The 21,605-nt window shown below is 34.8% G+C and overlaps 1 protein-coding gene across 4 annotated transcripts in view; it reads left to right on the top strand.

The window, feature by feature from the left end:
- The window catches only part of OPA1 (OPA1 mitochondrial dynamin like GTPase), a 97,355-nt gene extending 76,657 nt beyond the window's left edge, over nucleotides 1–20,698 (top strand). For 2 of the 4 annotated variants that reach the window (XM_060010931.1, XM_060010929.1), the window contains 2 exons: nucleotides 13,850–13,924; nucleotides 15,954–20,698. In XM_060010931.1, the coding sequence (XP_059866914.1) occupies nucleotides 13,850–13,914 (65 nt within the window). In that variant the 3' untranslated portion in view covers nucleotides 13,915–13,924; nucleotides 15,954–20,698. The remainder of the gene's footprint in view (nucleotides 1–13,849; nucleotides 13,925–15,953) is intronic. The other 2 variants (XM_060010932.1, XM_060010930.1) reach the window with 1 other exon arrangement.
- Nucleotides 20,699–21,605: the final 907 nt, after the last annotated feature.

Here is a 21,605-nt window from a genome sequence, read left to right as displayed (position 1 = left end):
GAATTTTAAAGGGATTTAAAGGAGGAGAGGGTAGCATTGAGTTGTAGAATTCTAGGTACCTAGGCAACTGTAAAAACCATAATCTCTGTGGCATCATTTATACCTACATACTGTGATTGTGGTTTTTTGGCCAGTAATTACAGGCACTCAGTACTGCTTTCTCATCTCTCCTGGCTTCTAGCACACTTCTAAGCAGCCTTTCCCTCTTTCTCTTTTTTTCTTATGTCTCTCACTGTGCCTTCTTATACATCATTATTATCTCTTGGTCCTGAGCTAGTGTTTTTCCTCCTCCCTGCTTATTTAACTTCCTTCAGTGGTTAAAAACCTTACTGAGGTACTGCCAGTGTTGTTTAATTGAGCAGAAGGCAGGCTTCCCACTATAGACAACTGTAGATCAACCAAAATAACCAATTTAAGAAAAAAATTTTTTCATGTCTATTATGATTGATCTATTCTGCCAAAGCCATTTGCTTCTTTCATAAATTCACCATATTTTGTATGTCATATTGAATGTGTTTGCTGAATGTTGGATCATGACGTTTTAATACAGGCTCTTCATTACCCCCTTCTCTTAACTTAAAAAAGAGGGAGAAGAAAGCTTTCTTCCACTCTGTCTCACCAGAAAACTGCCACCTCATTTCTCTTGTAGAGCAGCTCGCATTTGCTACATTCACCCCTGTACCCACACATTCCTTTGCTGGCATCTTGCGACTAGCTTTCATCCCTAGCAGAACCACTTCTTACTTCTTTCTAGGTCACCAGGGATGTCCTAATCCCCGGTCCACCCAGTTCACCGAAACACTCATTTTTGTGTGTGTGTCTATTAGGAATTTTTAAGTCGATTGGAATATTTTTATTCTATTTGACATTTATGCACTTTCTGGAATGGTTAGTAGAAGTGAGTATATTTGAAAAATGGGAAGATTAGAATGTTTCTTTTCTTCACTACAGAATAAATAGCTTTCTGTTTTATGTTATCAGTGTTTGAGCTCTTTAAGGTATCTTCTCAGGGTTAAAGTGATTGAATTTTTAACTTCTGCCTTTGTGGCATGTTTTTCCTAGTAAGGTGAAATTGACAAAGCAGCTAAGGAAGAGAGTGAAGGATTATTTTTACCTTGAGTCTGCAGAGACGAAGTAGACTCTGCCTTTGTGTTGTAGTCCAAAAAAGAGAGAGAGTGAGTTGACACAAAGAATAAAGTAATCCTCAGGGAGAGTCCTGTGTGTTAGAGGAGTAGTTATTTACACGCGCAATTCCACACGATGAGTCCGAGTTGTGTGCTTTCCAGGTCATTGATGAGGAAATTCAGACTCAAAATGGGGCTTTTACAATCAAGCACATTTTTCATGCCCTAAGTCTGTCTTTTAAAGACAACATTGACGGATATTGATAAACTGGTACAAGATTAAAAGGATATTTACTTCCCTGTAATCTTTTACAGGCTACTGTTATTCAATGCTTTACTAGCAAGTATATTCTTTTTGCTTTAAACTCACATTTTAACTGATTAAAAGTGAGAATAAAGATAGGAAAGGGCTGTTCAGTAATTTATGGATTGAATTTTTTGTTGATCATTTTAAAGTGGTTTCTATTTATGTGTTATGTATTATGTGCTTGTGTGTATATGATTATGTATAAAAAAGACAGTGCACATTTTTAAAGCTAGAAATGAGGCTGTTTTTCCCTTGTTATTAATGCTTACCACTCCCTCAGTGAGACTTTAGGATGAAATAGTATCTTTACGTTTTGGATTAAACTTTGATTTGTTTTATTTTTTTAATTATGTATTCTCTCCATTCTAAGATGGAAAAAGATGGAATCTAGTTATTGAAAACTAAATCGAATTGCAGAACAATCCATTGATCTGTGGAACAGTATATTAAAAAATAAAATTAAACAAGATATGAATACATTTTTTAAAAAAGAGAACTGTCTTGAAGGACAAATTGATGCACACTGAACTGGTAACCTCTGTGAAAGAGGGTTCTCAGGATGGTTGCAGGAGGGGTTGAGGACAAAAGAAATTTTAATTTCTTTACCATTTTATACATTTCTAAACTGTTTCTTTTTCCAAATGAGCATAATTCAAAATTACCTTAGAAATTTCATATTCTTAATTATCACATTCATAGAAATGATTAAGCTGATTCATGATATGATCAATTTTAAAAGTGACTGATATCTTCCCAAATAACCTCTTGGTAATTGTGACACCAAGAGACATTTCATGGGGCCACATAGTAATTGGTTATCATCGTATCATCCTTTGTGGTTGGGGATTCACTTTGAATTCTTCCTATTTCTAGTAACTGCCCCTCCTGGATCTGTCACCTGTGAATGAATTGAAATCTTTCTTGAACTGGTGAAGTTTTCACACTTGTGCAGCCCATTAAAGATGATAGATTTTCTCTGCTTCGTCGTTACCTACTGTGTATGGAATTAGTCCATTTTAATTTCTCTTAGAAGAACTTTTTCAGTCTGTTCCTTAGTTTTAATCTTTTGAGTTAGATCTTTTTTCTGGGCCAAGGAATTCAGGTCTTTTTTTAGTCTCTCCTTTTATTGGTACCACTTCATATTCTGTGTCATGTGTACCTGTCTTCACCTAGTACAACTACCAGAATTTTAGGTGTTTTTGTTTTAATCTTTTTTATCACAAAACTGGTGCATATGCATTGTATAAAGTTAGAAGATATAGATGGCAGAATTTTTTAAACTATTACCACTGCTGAGATATAACCACTGTAACATTGTATTCTAACAAAATTTTTAATGGGATCTTAGGGACATAATTTCTGTTACACTTCTGGAACACATTTTTCATGAAGAAATCTTAGGTTGGCTTCCTCTTATACCCCAAATCTTCAATTTGTTGTCATTGCTCCTATTTCTGGTTTCTCATCTATCAAGTAGGCTCAATTTCTCTTTCTTTTCTTCATACAAACATTTCAAAAAGATTCCCTGAGAGGAATAAGCAGCATTAGTAAAAATAAAACCTATGGTACCCATTGCTTTAAATAGGTCAGGGATTCCAGAGGCTATATAGTAACAAAACATGTACTAAAAATCACTCTGCTTTTAAAGTTAATCTCCACCTGTATTCAGGACCCTGGCACTTCCTATATGTACTTGTACCTTCATTATGTCTCTCTTTCTTCAAAGATGCTGAAATCATTCCTATCTTAAAATTACTAGATTGATTCTTCTGTGTACTCCAGCTGCTTTTGATCGTGATTCTCTTTTACACAGGAAAACTTATTTTCCCTTAATAAATTTATTTATTTATTTTTGGCTGCGTTGGATCTTTGTTGCTGCGCACAGGCTTTTCTCTAGTTGCAGCGAGTGGATGCTACTCTTCGTTGCAGTGCGTGGGCTTCTCATTGTGGTGGCTTCTCTTGTTGCGCAGCAGGGACTCTAGGCGTGCAGGCTTCAGTAGTTGTGGCACACGGGCTCAGTAGTTATGGCTCGCAGGCTCTAGAGTGCAGGCTCAGTAGTTGTGGCGCATGGGCGTAGTTGCTCCACGGCATGTGGGATCTTCCTGGACCAGGGATCGAACCCATGTCACCTGCGTTGGCAGGTGGATTCTTAACCACTGCACCACCTGGGAAGTCTACAGGAAAACTTTTGAATGTTTGGCTGCTGCCTCTACTTTAAACCGTCCACTCTCTTCTTAACTTTGTAATCTTTTATTCTCGCTTCTACTGAGATTGCTGACAATCAGGAAAGCAATGAGCCAGGCAAGCATTAGGAATAGAAAGTATTCTCATGTAACTGCATCATTTGGTACTTTGGAATCCAAGTTAAATCCTGTTTGGAACTCTATATATGTGCTTTAAATTTGTATAGAGCTTTGCACTTTACACCATGTGCTGTGTTTTTCTTCTAAAGGCGTATAAGGCTTGTAAGTTATTATCCCCATTGTTCAGATGGGGAAGTTGATGTTCACTAAGGGAAATGATTTAGCCAGTTACATAAATATTTATGGCAAAGCTGGGGCTAACAACATGTGTCAGAGATAGTATCTTTTTAGATTTGTTTTGGGATTCTGTTCATTTTTAGTCTGGGTTCGTGCTAGTGGTGACTGTAGATAACCAAGTTCATATAGTTTGGCTTCCTTTTTTATATTATTTTCAATGTGTTATTTTTAGAGTCTACTCTCCTAGTTCAACTAATCATTAACTCGAGAACAATGAGTTTGTCTCCTAAAGAAATGTGTAATGGTTTCATTCTTCAAAAAAGATAACCCAGGCTTATCCATCTATGCATTCTTATTGCTATTTCAATTTTATTTCTTTTCTGTAGAAAAAAAGAAATTGTGATTTATAATTTAAAGGTGATTTTCTAAATTACTGAATGCATGAAATTAATTCTGAAGCTGCATTTATGTCTTTGAGCCTTATTCTGCCTTATGGAACCAATATCAGTAATGATATCAATTTATAGGGTTATAGTGAGAAATAACTGAAAACATGAAATCAGCCTAAAAAAACACAAATGCCTATTAGTTCTCCTTGTGATAAGATTAATAATACTTTGTCCTTATGTAGCATCTTATTTAAGAGATATAATTGGGGCTTCCCTGGTGGCGCAGTGGTTGAGTCCGCCTGCCGATGCAGGGGACACGGGTTCGTGCCCCAGTCTGGGAAGATCCCACATGCTGCGGAGCCGTGGCCGCTGAACCTGCGCGTCCGGGGCCTGTGCTCCGCAACGGGAGAGGCCACAACAGTGAGAGGCCTGCGTACCGGAAAAAAAAAAAAAAAGAGAGAGATATAATTGTATTCCATTTTTGTTTTTCATCTCACTTAATTCATAACTTTATTAAAGTCTGCAATTTTTAATTCCATACTTTTTTCTTATAAACTTTCAGTTTGGCTCATAAATCAGAATTACATTCTCCCTTCTTGTATTATTTTCTTTTACTTTTAAAATTACATTAATGAGCTGACTGTTTAAGAATCATTCTCATGATTCATTCATCTGTTACACCTCCTTTTTAAAATTTCAGCACTGAAGGTCTTTTGACAAACCAATATTTATAACAGTTTGACAGCAGGATGAGGAACAGCGTTTTGTCTTTGTAACAGCTTGAAGAAAGACCCTTTCCAGGACCCAGTCATGCAGTTACAATCTTGACCTCTTTCTTATGCTGGGAACATACATACAGCGGCACCTCCCATGTGTTTTCTTGTCCCATTGACTGTCCATTCACTTCCCATCTGTTTTGCAGTCTTAAAGGAACAGAAAGGGCCCTCTTCTTATAAATCTGTCTTTTCAGGTGATAAATGATGTCCTGTCTCTTTAAGGGCTGCCTGGGTGGTTTTCCTTCTCTTAAAATGTTTCAATTTCCCTCCTAACAAAATTCAGAGTAAAATATGCTTTTAAGAAGAGGAAAATAGAAAAGAAAAAAAATGATGAATTATTTTAAAACCTTAATTGTTTGGGACTGAATATTTTACTGGTCATTATGCTAACGTTTTTTAGCTTTCCCGATTACTTACCTATATCATAGTTTTTAAATTGTAGTGATATTTAGGTTTTTTTATGGAGAGAAAAAGAAATGTATTCATTTTGAAATAGTGTATTTACTTAAACTTTTTTGAGAAAAAAATGTATCATTAATGAGTTACCACATAAAATAACTTATATTTTTTCATCATAATATGAGTTGATAGGTGTAATGAATATGGAATATTTTATGTTCTGGATACAGAATAAAATAATTCACAGGAGACAATTATAATCTTACGGTAGAATCTATCTAACATTCACATTTAAAAAGACGATCATGAATCCCATAAAACTGTATGGTTTTTTCCTTTTGCTGAAAATAATGGCTTTAAATATAGATTTTTATATCATTGAGTTTTCCGAGAATTGAGCAGAAATAAAAATAATTTATTTTTTTCTCTCATGTAGGGATTATTCATAGAAGGTTAAATGTGACAAATATTGTCCTCCCAAAATGTTCTTAAATTACTGATTTTAAAAGTATTACCAGTATAAAAAGATTATTTTTAGAATACTATAGTATATTATATGAATCAGCTACCTAGTGGTATATCTTCTGCAAACTAGCTTGTTAGTTTAATTCCCTGCCTTATTCCCCAAACATTTTGAGGCAGCTTGTAAAGATCTACCCTGTGCAAAAAGTAAAAATACTTGCGTGGAAAAATTGGGTGGAAGGGAAGAGAAAATCCAGGCAAGTGAAATAATGTGAAATTTGGGATAAGATTGGTGCTCAAGGGTTCTGCGTACTTTGCTATAAGCAAGCTGCATATCTGGCCCTGAGCTTCCTAGTAGTGTTACTGAACTGAACTCTGGTCCACTCGCCCTATGCACAACAAAGCCAATCAACTGACACTGGGCTGTGGTGAAGGAAAGTACAGCATTTATTGTAGGGCCCCAAGCAAGAGCAGGCAGCTCGTGCTCAAAAGACCTGAACTCCGTGCTGGCTTTCAGGAACGGTTTTTAAAGGCAACCATTAAGTGTGAAGTTCACAGCGTGCCTGATCAGCTCGTGGACATTCTTCTGATTGGCTGGTGGTGAGGTAACAGGATGATGTTTAGGGAATCTCAGTCATCAACTTTCCAGTTCCAAGAAGTCTGGGGTCTACTTGCTTGCCGACAGCATGTAGTCACCTTCCTCCACTGGGTATGGCGTCTTAGTTTCCACAGAACAACAAGATATGCGTCAGATTGTCATCTACATCCCTTCAAGAGGAACTAGGAGTCCTGTGACTCTGTTCTAATCGTTAACTGCGTGAGTCTGCTCTTTGGAACTCAGGGAAGGTCAAACACGAAACAGGGGACATGGAGGGCCTTGTACCTGGGGAATGCTCCGTGGGGTCCTGCTCGGTTTCAGTCCCCTCTTTTCTTTGCTACTTCTCAATCTTCAGGGGGACAGGGACGGGACAAGAAAAGGGATAAAGTTTCGGGTAGAGAGGTTAATCATAAGCCCTGCAGGGGAACTTCGTTTTAGGGGGAGTTGCTTTCAGTAGCTGATGCAAAATGGAAAACAGAGTTGATTACATGATTTATGGTAGCTCTCAGACAACAGCACAGCAGTTGCTTAGTTGAAGCATAGATATACCTGGTACACACACCTGAGAGAAAAGTCACTAGTCCTCATAAGAGGAACACTGAGTTATATGATATACTGAATCAAATGACTGCACATAATCATGAATTTCATGGGGCTCTTTATTGTAACATTCCTCAGTGTAGGCCAGTAACAAGCAATTCTGGACAAAATCAGAATGATGCCATCTAAATAAATAGCTATTTGGTTTGGCTTATCTAAAGATGAAATATATAGCATCTAGAGAAATAGATGAATTATATATCCCCCATACAATTTTCCATAAATGTGATTTCTTCTTGCAACTGAGCCTTTTAATAAGTATCAGGTAGAGAAAGTTGAAGATTTTACACTGATTGACACTGACAAGCGCCTGGAATGGTGTGACTGTTGGTTAAGGGCAGGTCCATAAGAATTAATAGCTGAGATGAAATTAGGGTTGCCATCTATTTATGAAAGTTTAAGGGCCTAACCAATATAAAGGCCTGGGTATAAAGCTACTCTTTGTTCATCCATACTAAAGTCTTTTGGAGAATAGGCTTCAAAATTCAAGAAAGTATTTTTTAAGAGGTTTTGATTAGCCAGAAAGGAGCCTGGTAGAAATGCTCAGTTAAAGTTGTTTTTAAAATTTAGGCTGAATTTATTCACAAGTCACTTTGAGTTGTTTATACATTCAGCAGACATAAATTATAATTTACTTCACAGACTTTATTATGGCAGCTTTCTTTCTAAATCATATTGTTTTGGGGTCTGAAATAGCAAATTTTTAAAATAATCATCTTTAATGTTTGGATTAAGTATTGGTTAAGTCAGATCACTCACCAATAAATAAATGAATGAGCAATGAATGAATATTCATGGGCATCTATTACATAGCAAGTGCTGGAGCACTTGCTGAGTGATTTTAAATGACAGGCTTTTTTGTAAGTAGGTAATTCATACAAACAGTCACACGTTGATTCCTGGGGGAAGAAAAACAGTATAAAACTGATCTTTCTAAAATGAATTCTGTAACCCTATGAGAATAATATTATCACTTGTGGTTGCATTTTTTACTAGGAGCTTAACATCAAATAAAAAGATACTAAAGAACAAAGAAAAGACCATTTACAAGTTTTAAAAGGTACAATTAAAACATGATCAGTTAGAATAGTACATTTCAGTCCTAAATTTTAAAGTAATATGGTCTTTTTTTAGACTGATTCCCTCATTTTAGAGATAAAGAAACTAGCACCGTGATTTGTCTGCAGTTGTAAGATTAAAGGCAAAACCAGGACTAGAAACTTAGTTCCCCTGATCACGTTATCGTATACCTGTTAATACATTATGTTCTCATCTTGATAAAAAGTCATATGAAATAACTACTCCATTGATTGTTAGGGGCATTAGACCAGGGATTCCTAACATTTTTTTTTTCATCAAACACTCCTTTCATTATTGTATACTCTTGTGAAGTCCATGTTTTATAGGATTTGTCTACAATGCACATAGTTTTAGTTTGAAACATAAAATTGCAATTATATCTTTAATCAGCCTAAATAACTAATTGTTACAAGAGTTGATGTAATTCTGGCCCAAACAAAGATATCCATTTGAACTTTTGAAACAATGGAAATAACCCAGAGAACTCTATTTCCACCTCACAGACTCCTGGAAGTCTGGGACCCCACCCAGCTTTACAATTACTGTCCAAGTCTCAAACAGCTTTCCAGGACATAGGAAACGATGCCTCCTTCTTCTCTAACAAGCAAAAGTATACTGTTTGTCTTCATTAATGAGTCTGTTTAAAAATAATCATACCTATTTGTAGGGAAAAAACACTACAGGGCCAAGATTCAGAAGATAAGTGTTAGATTTAGCTATACATCTTTGACTCTGTATCTCTTTGGCTCTTCCTTTCAACTGTAAGAGGTGTACATCTTTTCTTGTGCCAAGTCTAAGATTTCGACTGTAGTTTTGAGACTCTTGAATCTGGTCTATTATTCACTTTTTTTTGTTGTTGTTTTTCTTTGCTTGTTTCCCTAGATGATTCCTTTAGATACTGAATTTCTAAAGAGCACTTACAGTGTAATTGTCTAATGAAAAGCAAGCCTGTTTAGGAGCAACATATATAACATAATAAGAAGTGTTCCTTCTTTTAGTGAACAGCTTTTTATAGCAAAATCTCACCTACAAGGTGTCCTCAAGCTTGGTACAAAATGTGTATGCAGTATGTTATGAAGCAGTTCTGTTAAGGTACATTTGGATCTTTGGATGTGTGGTTTGTTTAAAATACACTGCATTAGTAAGTTTGCAGCTCGTTTCTTTATGCTTTCTCTAAAAAGATCAAAAGCTGTAAAAGGTTTATTTCAGTTCATGTGGTAGTGTTTTGTGTGTGATTCTTTGTTCCTGTTCTAAACTGTTATTAACCACTGAAGTGAACCTTCTCCCGGGTTTGGCCTTTTGGTATTCACAGTGTATTCAAATCCTAATTACAGATTAGTCTATATTTGAGACTTTTAGAGCAAGTATCAGAAGTCTCAAAAAAAAAAATGAGAGTAGCAGTATCATTTCATGTGGAGATAAAGAGACCCAAAACATGAATGAGTGTCAAGTCATCCGAAGAAAAGAAAAAAGAGAAGGAACTTCATTCACTGAGACTGACGGTTTATGAGTTGGGGATTATGGGAATATTCATGACTCAATCAAGAAGCACAATGAATTGATGTTTGAAATTGTTCATCTTTTAAGTAAACATTGGACAAATGGAAAGTAGACTCAGTATTCACTACATGTGGAATTGGCTATTTCAGTGTAACAAAAATAGCAGTTTGTTAATCCCTTCCTGAGTTGGTTTAGTTTATCAAGTAAATCACAAATTTATAAGAATTCTTTAACTATATAAATATTTATTGCAAATATTTAATAGAAAAAGGAGTTTGCTCTATAATTAGCCATGCTAATATATACACATTTTTCTGTGGGAAAGTAAGTTCTAATGGTGAAAAAATTAAATACTGTAATATTTGGGGATTTGAAAACACTGTAATAGTGAAACATTAATTTGGAAGGATCAGAAAGTGTTAAGTGTTAGTTGCTAACATTCCAATTTGATTTTTACACATAACTCAGTTTTCTGTGCAGCCAGGAGGCATAGTTGGTATACAAGACAGTGCTGGAACCTTACATCAGAATTTAAAATGAATGAATTCAAATATGGAAAATAATGCTGCTATATTATTTGTAATATAGCTTCCTTGCAAAGCATGAAATCATGCTTGTGTGTGCTTGTGTAGTCAGCATATTTTAGCCTTCTTAAGGTGCAATAATTAAGTTGTCCCTCACCCCACCCCCTATTCCCCCCCCGCCCCCACAAAATGCTATTGTGTTCTAAGACCTGAGTATTCTCTGTTCCTTGGTGCTTTATGTGGTTCAGGTGACCCACCAGCTTTCCTTGAGCTTCATTGTCAGTGTATACCCTGCCTCCTGTTCTCAGACTTGCTCTAGCTCTTGTGATCCTGGCATAACATCCAGGAAGCACGTTAAGTGCTTTTTTTCCCTTCTTGATAACCGATAGCCCTCATTTTCCATGCCATACTTTTGGGAACTTCATTTATCAAATATTGAGCATATATAGCGAGTCAGACATTGTTGTAGACACTGAAGATGCTAAACGTTTTTGGGCCAGTTTCCTACTCTTATATTGTTCTCCAAGGGTCTCTCCAAGTGTGTATAGATCTAGTCCCCTCAAGAGGTAATAATATTCATCCGAGTATGGTAGCATAGTATACATTTTTTAGACATTTCTAGGCACAGAACTACTTAGGAGGTGCTCAGTAACTATCTCACTCCCTAATTTTTATCAAAATGTCTTATCTTACATAAAAGGTAAAACTTTCACCAAATACATTTGAAATAATAGCATTTGTTTTGTTACCATTTAGAGTCTGCATATGGTAGCAGATCTAGTATGTGTTTCTTAACTGGAGGAGTGTGGACAAGGCTAACTCTCCAGGCTTAATGTCCTCATCTTTGGCAGTGAAACCTGCTGGGTTGTATGAGGACCAAATGAAATGTGGGATCTGACATCACGCAAAACATAGTAGACACTTACAGACTTAGAGAGAGGTAGAAAGTAAGCAAGGAATTTTTCTCAAAGGCAGGGTATAATGTGTGTCCCCATGTCACTCCATTAAGTACATTGTGTAAGTGAAGGAATGAATGAAGAAATGTGTTTTTCAATTTAGTATTAAAAGGATACATTTATCACAACTATTCTTTTTTCTTTTAACATTTACTTCCATCCTCTTCTCTCCTCTCCCCGCATTACTTCCTAGTAACTTACTAATGTTTTGTGTCATTCTTGAGGTTTCAGTACAGTGTCCTGATATTCCGATTATAAAATATTTTGTATAAAAGCTTCTTAAAGGGAAATTTGGTAATTTTTTATTCTGTGGTTTTCATATTTAAATTAATTAGTTTTTTTTAAACTTTCATTTACATAAAACATCACTTATCTCTAATTTTAGAAGAATTTGAATTTGATTCAGATTCCACAATTAGGCACATGCATCAGAGTGGCTCTTGGCTTCTTTCAATACAAATAGATCTTGCTCTGAACAGTGTCTTGTGAGGGATGCTACTGTATCACTCACTCACAGATAGTCTGTCCAGCTGAACATAGAGGTCATTGACAGGGCAAAAGGATGGGTAGAGCTGGCCGTTCAGCTGCCTGATTGTACTCTGATCATGGAGCAGATAGAATGATTTCCTTTCTTCATACAGTACAGTTTTCCCAAGTAGAAATAGTTCTCAGTCTAATGTTAGAGAGCTGCTAAGGCTCTGAACACTTGGTTTAGATTTCCATGTTTTGTGCTATTTAAGCTAGATGTTTTTTTAAAGACCCCATCCATTTCCAAAATTTTGAGACAGTTTAGAAAACTTTTTTCCGCCTGTTTCCCATCCCCCTTTAAAAATTCTTCAACTGATGACCTATAGTATCTGGAATTCTCTAAATGTTCAATGAAGAAAATAGGTGAACTCTTTCTAAGCAACTACATGAAATAATTTTTAAAATAAGAAATGTGGCCTTATTTTGAGAAAGGAAGTATGTTTACTGGTTTGACTGCTAGTTTAAAAACAAAAAAACACAAAACATACTACCAAAAAGTACAAACTAAACTTCCAAGAGTTTAATTTTTTATATATAAGGAGTTACTCCTGCCTTTGTGATAACTAAAATCATATTTTCTCAGTAAATAATTTGATTAAAACAATAGGGGATCCCCCTCCCCTGGCTTTTTTTGGTGTGTGTTAGTCTCAGTCTAATATCAAGAATTAGAAGTGCTGAATTACTGGAAAAAGAAGATGAAGACATTACATTCTTTATATGCAACCCTGGTAGGCTGTGTTGAGTTCCTGCAATGCTAATAAGAATTTACAAAAAGGATAGTTCTTTTTATTGGCTACTCATCACAAATGCTGTCTCACTGTTAAAAAGGGATACTTATATCTTCAATTGCAGATTATTTATTTTTAAATGATACAATTTGTATCTTTTAAAAGATAGAAATGTTGTAAATCAACTATACTTCAATTTTTAAAAAAATCTGAAAAAGAATATAAACATTATGAGAGTGAGAATATTGTCTTATTCAGGCTTTGCACTATGCAGCCATTCAGTGACTGCCAACAAATAAAGTATGCGTGAAGTTCTGGGCGGGGGGAAATATAAATGTTGACTATTAATACCTCTTACATGTTTTTTTCTCTAAGTAGAATGCTTTGAAGTTTTGCCTCTAGATCACCAGCTTTGAACCAGTCATTTCACTTTAATTGATAATTCTCACCAACATGTTAAATTGTGTTAACAGGACAAAAATATTTGTTACCATGCTTACTATAACCTGTATTTTAAAATGGGAGCTGCATGATTAGGTTAGTGAAGTAGAATAAATCATGACTTCTGTTTTTAATATTAAGAGATAGGCGTGTGTCCTGTGAGTAGTTTACATTTTGAAGGAAATTTTTATATTTCAGAGAGAAATTGTAGATTTTATTTGAACATCTATAAACATGAAAACCTAAAATCAAATAAAATAAATCTGTCATCAGTGGTTCTGGTGTTTTTAAACTTTCCTTTCCTCATTCACAGCAAGCAAAGTACGTTTTTATTTTTTAAAGTGTTATTTCCTTTTTCACGTTTGTTGAAAATATTTTGTACAATTTCTTTTGCCGTTCAATTTTAGGACATTTTGACATATAAAGGGTACATTTTAATGTCATATTGGTTGATCTTTGTAACTCTTCCCATTACTTCATACTTAGAAAGTCATTTCCCAGTTGAAGGCCAGTTATATACTCACCTGTATTCTCTTCTAATTTTAAAAAATGGTTTCATTATTGTATATTTTCCTCTGTTCCAGATAATGCTAACTGTGAGTCCTTGGTTAGACTCCAGAGAATCTGACAACTCCTTAAAATTCTATACATAATGGTATATTTATCTATACTTGCATTTTTCTGTGTAAGGATCCACAGCTTGTATTAAATCCTCAAAGGTATCTGTCACAAACCCCCACCCATGCTCCTCCCCTTCCAAAAATTTAGAAGCTCTTGCTATTACATAATCTGTTCGAACTTTATTTGGCTATAAGATGGAGTGTGGTGCTAAGGTAATTTTCCCCCCTTTTCCCAAGTCGTTAAAGTATCCCAAACCATTTATCTTCTATGATTTGTGATGCCTTTGAAAAATAAATTTGTTTTTAACTAATTTATTATCTCTTTTTATCTCCACAGAGAAAGTTAGAGAAATTCAAGAAAAACTTGATGCTTTTATTGAAGCTCTTCATCAGGAGAAATAAATTGTAATAAGTGAGTAAAAAACCTCTTACTGCATTGGTAATGACTAAACACAAAATTTATATTTTAGACTTATTTTAATAATCATTCTATTTAACTATATCCAACTTGTTCCTTAATAATAATCTTAATATAATTAAATAATTTAAAAAGGAGGAATTTCTGAAACTAGATTCTAAATTTTGTATGTATGATGTTCCTTTGAATAACTTGATTGCCTTGTGACTAGACTAAAAATATCCTCTAGAACTCTTTGAACAGAAGAAAGGTCAATAAAGCTAAGATATTTCATAGTGTGCAGGTGGCTCATAGAGTTTCTGTATGTGAAGAATTGAGCTTTAGCTCTCATTGTTTTATTTCTCATTGTTCATATTCAATGGATAATTGTGTATATGTTCACTTGCAAAGCTTTTTATTTGTCTTGACTAAAAATTTTAACAATTGTTCTTAATCTTATTCTCAACGTTTAAATAAACCATTTTTCAATTTAAAGTAACTTAGATAGCTGTAGAATTTAGGACTCTTCTGAATATATGGGCTCTTGTTTAATTCTGTAGTCTGGCATTATAAGCAGTTCCCAATAAAGTATTGTATATTGGAAGACTTCTCTTAATAGCAGAGTTAATTGTTAATTATTGCTGAAGAATTATAATTAGTAAGTCTTTTATAGAAGAAGTTGAGAAAGGGAAAATGCTATAATTAAGACCTTATCATTAATTTGAAATATTTAATTACGCACATTATCTGTGAGCCTTACACTATAGGCAGCCTGCAACACAGTCAGAAGTGAAAGTAGAAATGTGAAAAATTCATTCTCTCCCTAGATGCATTCTGTTCAGAAAAGGCCCTTAAATCAGACTACCTACTTTCTTGTAGTGTAGGGGCGATATATTTGAGAAAGCAAGCTAGAAAGGGAAGCACAGCTCAGACCAACATCATTCAGAACAGTATACCAGCAATGAATGAGAGAGGAAGGAGTTAAAAGCTTTAGAATAATGCTTTGTTACTTTGTTTGTCTCTTGCATAAGTTAAGACTGGTGTATGGGTGTATACAAAAATATATCTAGAAACTAAATATCAATCATCTTTAACTCAGACCAAACATAATTCAGTGTTTTTAAGTGTCTGTGTTTGTAAATGTTTTATACAACTTCAATGTATGAAAATTTTCTTTTAAAACCATAAAGTGTTACGATGTCTTCCTCATCATCATAATTACTATCAGTAGTTAACGTTAGGAACATTTTGAGAGTCTTCTGGATTTGGAGATTCTCTTCATAAACACCAGTTTACTTGATGTCTTTGTTTACATATATGGTTTTTTTGGGGAAAAATTCACAGAAACCCCATTAAAAATATAAGGTATGTTTCTGTCTTTTCAATGAAATAAGGTAGCCCACAGCCAACCAGTGTTTTACGGAACAGTCATTGTCACTTCCCTAAGCTGATCAGTGTGACATCTGGAGTTACTCTTGCTGCTGGGAACATGCCTTTTCCTGCCAGAGTGTCTGCCTCAGTTGCAGGCCAGGGCAGTCCTATGAGGCCAGCTGTGTACAGGAAAATTGTCCCAACTTTCTTTGTTCCCTACTTGTCTCTACTCTCTATGCCACGAACTGTTACATATATCTGTGAATTGGACAGATGATCTATTTTGTATCCTGTAAATGCATTTAAAAGAATAAATCTGGTAAAATTGTAGCCTTGCTTCATTCTGACCATTTAATAAAAGTTACCAAGCATCTTAAAGAATAATTCCGCAATGACAGTTTTAAGATGCATGGAGTTACTCAGCCTGATCATTTTCAGTAACCAATTCTGATACTTGCTGAAGATGAAGTCCAATATTTGATTCATACATCATGTTTGATAAAAAATATTTTATATTCTGGTGGTGGATATTTTAAATTTAATAAAACTAGCAAACTTAGGCAGTTAAGCTTCAACATTTTTATGATCATGCAGTAGTAAAATTTACTTAGAAATTTTACATTTGTCTCCCTAGACCTAAATTTATCAATGAAAATTCTGTTTATTTTTACAGACCTCCTACTCATAATATAATCACCTCTGCACACATCTGAAGAAAGAAAACTCCAGAGCCTTTTGTCCTGCCTTTTTTTCCTTCTGCTATTCCACCTTTCTAAACATAAAATAAAGTCATGGAATAAAAATAATTTATGTGTGTTAGAGGCACTTTAACCATCAGCTGCCTTTTCAATGGGAAAGCAGTGGAAATGGCATTAACATTGTATTTTTTTGTATTAAAGTGACAAACTGGGATAATTTAACTTGGTGTGGCCAGTAGGCTCAGTCCTTGAAGATAAGAAGCTCGCTCTCCTGCTTGTTGTCTGATTTGTAGTGGCACTAGTTCAACTAACTCATTAGCTGATGTTACTCCATGTCAGTTTCTTTTCCAGGAAAAGAATGCTAGGTGTTTTGAAATAAAACTGATGGCAATTTTCTAAAGGCTATCAATTGTATATAAATTGATGGTAACCTGCTGAGTTGTTGTCTGTATCTGTAATGTTCTATATCCAGAAACTATTTGACCATGATAATTCAGTTTATATTCATCTCATGAAAGAAAGCGAGTTAACAGAAAAACCCCTCAAATAGGTTAATTTGTATTACAATTCCGTGTACATTCAGTGAAAGATTTCAACCCTTCATTGACAGCTTAGAAGTTGCCGTAGAAGCTAAGTGAGTAGCGGCTTACCTATTTGCTTCAGTTGATGTTTTTGTACTCTCTCTACCCATTTGAAATTCACTCATTTTGGATGTTGTATACTTGAGCTAGGCTATCTTGTTAACAGTGTTTTTTTTTTTTACTATTTGACAGAGCTGTTGGTTTGTGACATAGGATAGGAAAGATTAAGAATAATCAATTGACTAATTTCATTTAGACTAATTTCAACTATTGTCAAACATTTTAGCTAGGCCTCAGGAAAAAAGCCTTCTTTCATAAGACTGTATTTTAAATAGAAATTATTTCAACAATTAGAATAGTGTTGACCATCCACCTCTTCACGGAATGTTTAAAGAAAAATATAAAGTTTAATTCATTGCAGTTCAATTACAATAATATCCTCACATCCTTTTCATTTTTTATATAATTTTTTTTATTGGCTAAAGGACTTTAAAGCAAAGAAATAGGCCATTTTTTACTTTAAATGTCTATCTCATTTAACTCTGCTCTTTACTGCCATTTCATTAAGCCTTTATTCTAATAAAAATGCCCATTGTGTGACAGTTTTTATTTTACAATTTACTTAATTTTACAGTTTTCTTGAAATTATGTTTTGGTAACAGTTCCCTTGCCACCCCACATTTTTTTTTTAAATTTAACATCTACATTCTTTATTGTGATCTCTATCAAGATCTGACACTTAATATGGAAGGTTAAAGTATACCACAAAATATTTCCAAAATTGAGAATTCAGGAAATATTTGTTTTAAACTGGTTGGTAAGAAAAGTAGATCCAGTTTTAAGCAGCTAGTAGCAGTATACTTTATTTGGGAGCTGAGTAGTCAAGGACATTTCTGTATCCTTCAGACCTAGGGATAGTGGGTGAATGGAAAGGGAGTAGAGCTCCCCCGTGTTCTGTGCAAAGGTTAGGAAATGACCTTACCGGTTAACTACCTCTAACCAGTGTTGGCCAGTGGGTAAACACCCTATGGAAGCAAACATCATGCAATGATTAATTAATATTTTTGCAGTTGTAAAACAGAACCACTTTATAACTACAAATCTATTTCTAAAGAAAAAAAGAAATAGGACCATGTTTATTTCTGTGAGCTATGGATAGGGAAGAATGCCCTCAGCTGTATTTCTACAGATTGCCCCCAAGCAAAAAGGCTGATGTTAAGTCAGTACTACTATTGCATCTCTTTGTATAAATTTAAGAAAGGTGTGGGGGAGGGAGGATGGATGTCTCCATTTCTTTGAGATCAGTATTTGTAATTTAAATATATAAATAGATAATAAAAATATTATTTAAAATCCCACATTAGAGTCCAGATATTCCCCGTCCTCCTCAGTAATACAACTTCTTTCATGGATTATACATTTTTTTCCTTTATGGCTAGTCTCACACTAAGCATGCTTCCCTCCCCACCCAAAAGCCAGGTATTTATTAAATGCAGATGTTATTAATAGAAAAAAATAAAATTCAGATTCTCAACAGTAAACCCTGTGTATTGTGTCTGTAGTTCAGAACTTACAAATGATTCAGATACCAACAAATCACTATACAGAAGTATACAAATTTAACAAATAAAAACAAGTTCAATATACAGAAGTTAAATTCTAACCAGACCAGGAATCATTTGTTTTTCATGTCAGAATTTGCAAAGAATAGAATGAACAAAGCTCTGCATGGAAGACTGAACAACTGTAAATAGATTATATCTAAAATTTACTCATCCGGGTATCAATTTAAAAAATCAAACTGTGTAGGCAAATCATGACAGGAAACAAGCAGTTCTTGCAGCTTCACGGTTGAATTATAGTTCAGCTGAACTTTAGTTATAGGCGGAGCAATCAGCCTTTCTTAGCGGCTTAATTATATTCTCTTTTCTTTGTATTATCCCCTCTTTCCAGGCTTTACTCCAGCAGACTCCTTCCCACAAATTATTTAGCCTCCAGATGCAAATGAATAGTGTAAAAATAAGTAGGGAACATTGCAGAGAGTGGTGTTTCCTGACCTTATAATTTGGGAATTTTACACATGGATAAGATTCAGAGTGTAGGTTTAAAAGGTAAATCCCTTAACTAGTTAATAATTTTATTTTTTATTTATTTTGGAGGTATTTATCTGCTAAAAAATTATAATGGTGTTTTAGTTTACCAATAAAGGGGATCAAAGTAATTGTTTTTTAAATTTCAGTTCTCTAAGCTGGTATATGCTATAGTTTCAGGAACTTTAGCAGTATAGAAATGTGCTCATAAATATGCTTACCTTTTGAATAATCATGGCTTTGTGTTTGAATATTTAAAACTTAACCTTGTTTTTACTTGCGCACTATGAATGAACTCGTATTATTTTTAAAAACCTTCACACTATGTGTAGATATTACTGCAATTTATATTTTGCCTGTGCTTGATCTAAGGTCATTTGTGTAGATGAGTAATTAAAGATACTGAAATCATGTTATAATTCTCTTACTGGAGAACAGTTTTTAAGTTGTCTCTGTTTTAACGAGGGAGAGAGAGAGAAACCTGTGCACCTAGGGAAATAACTTGACGTCACAGTATAACCAAATGCATGGTCTCACAAGCCTCTTAAATGTAGCTCTTTTTTGAATGCTTGAATTTCACATGCCTCCCATTGCACAGTTGTAATTTACGGTCCAACAATGCTCTTTTTCATGTCTTGATACTTTGCAATACGTTTTGGTATTTTCTTTGGTAAAATATATTTTTTAAATGTTTTTAATTGCATTTTGCTGCCATGGCCACCATATTCTTTCTTTCTTTTTTTACATTTATTTATTTTTGGCTACATTGTGTCTTCGTTGCTGCGCGTGGGCTTTCTCTAGTTGTGGCGAGCAGGGGCTGCTTTTCATCGCGGTGCGCGGTCTTCCCATTGTGGTGGCTTCTGTTGTTGTGGAGCACAGGCTCTAGGCGCAAGGGCTTCAGTAGTTGTGGCTCGTGGGCTCTAGAGCGCAGGCTCAGTAGTTGTGGCGCACAGGCTTCGTTGCTCCGCAGCATGTGGGATCTTCCCAGACCAGGGATCGAACCCGTCTTCTGCAGATTCTTAACCACTGCACCCCCAGGGAAGTCCATGGCCACCATTTTCATTAATGATGCTAACATGTTCAGTCATATATGAGGATTACTAACAAGTCATCGTTAAGTCTTAGAACTGGAAGGAACCTTAAAGATCACTTAATTCCATCTACCACCTGATTATGAGCTCCCATTTTTTATTTTATAATTCTTCCCAGAACTTTGCTCATAAATGATGCTTATTAAAGATTTGGTGATCATTAGATGTGTAAAATAAGGCAGAGCATGGGTGTGTCTTCTCCAGGATTCATGTGGTTGGCTAAAATCAAAACCAGGAAAAGATTGTAAACTCATGATTGCTTCCATAAGTGGTAGACAATAGCTGGAGTGTGGTATATCTCTGGTGAATAGGTGTCAAGACAATCTTTGACTTCCTTTAGAAGGTTTATACAGAAGAACATATTTCAGTTATATGAGCAGTTATTTCACTTGTCAGCGTTAACAGACCAATCCTAGTTTGAGGCCCCCAAACTGGTTGCATTTTAAATTGTTTTCATCCTTTGTGCACTTCAAGTTCAAAATCTTCATGGGTCAAGAAAGTTTGAAGAATTTACTTCCTGAAGATTTAATAGGGTAATTTATGTGTTTTCTTCTAATACTTTGAGCTGAAGAATTAATATCTTTGTCCAAGTGAAGTAGCTACCATGTGCTTGTAAATAATACAGATGCATTATTTAATTATATTATAAAATGTGTTTTAAAATAATAATTATTGTTTCAATAAAATTTAAACAATAAAATACCCAATTTGTGATAACTAAGTCATAATTTCTGCACATATTAGACTAAGCTGATAGATGTAGAAAACTTCAAAGAGTTAAGACAGGTACTCCAAAAGTTGTCAAAGGTTGCAAAGCAGAACAGTGCCAGGACTGTTTAAATGTGAGTGATCTTTAGCCCGAAGAAGACAGTTTTATAAAATAAGGGTAAGAAAAACATACATCATAAGGCATTGGGTTAAATATGTATCTTGAAATGAGAGTTGTTACCAGCTTGACAATGAGAGAGTGTATATGATCGCCCTCTGAAAACCTTCTTGTGTGTTTTGTTCGCATTCTATAGGATCAGTGTTAAGGTTCATTTGGGGTCAGGTCACTGATAGGGGGTAACTATAGCTTTTAAATGTTTTTAATCAGTTCCTTATTCTTTGTGGTAAAGGATTCTTATTATTTGTTTTGTTTTTAACTGATTAACCCAGGTGTAGCCTGGTTCCTATCCAAGTATTTGAGAAAATGCAAAAAGTCTTTAAATATATATATATATATATATATATATATATATATATATATATATATATATATATAGGCCATAGACCTCACTGAAGATCCAGTGAAACTGTCAGCAGCCTCCACAGAGGCATATCTTATGGTTGTGTTAAGAATACAAGTTTCACTGCTTAGAGTTCAAAGCAGAATGTCCATTCTGCTACTTACTCTTGAAGTAACTAAATCATAGCAACAACATGGAAATTAGAATTTTATCCACTTGTCAAAAAATATGTTCATGGTGTACGTGATCTAACACTTGCCAGAAGCTTGTGAGACCTCTAACATTTGTGAGAAAGTATGTAGGGAATAGGTTAACTCCATCTTCTTGCTTTGATAAAGTTTATCTGAGAATTAGGCCAAATCATCAGAAAGCAGTACTACATGGACTACTTACCTTTACCGACTTCTTAATTTATCTAGTATTATGCCCTTGGCTTTCGCAGACAAATACTGTATGATGCACCTATTTGACAAATACACAGTAGCTTTTGCAGTAGTAAAATCTAATGACATGTCTCTGTTATCACTTAAGTTCTTTAAAGTAAGGGGTACTAGATAAGTCAATGCCAGCAAAGTTTCCCACTACAGACAAACGCATATGGTGCTTCCCTTCTGTCAAAGAGAACTCAAGACTTCA

Source organism: Delphinus delphis, chromosome 4, assembly GCF_949987515.2.
Source record: "Delphinus delphis chromosome 4, mDelDel1.2, whole genome shotgun sequence".
NCBI lineage: Eukaryota > Metazoa > Chordata > Mammalia > Artiodactyla > Delphinidae > Delphinus > Delphinus delphis.
Note: the sequence above shows the minus strand (reverse complement) of the source record. Positions and strands in the feature narration are given on the sequence as shown.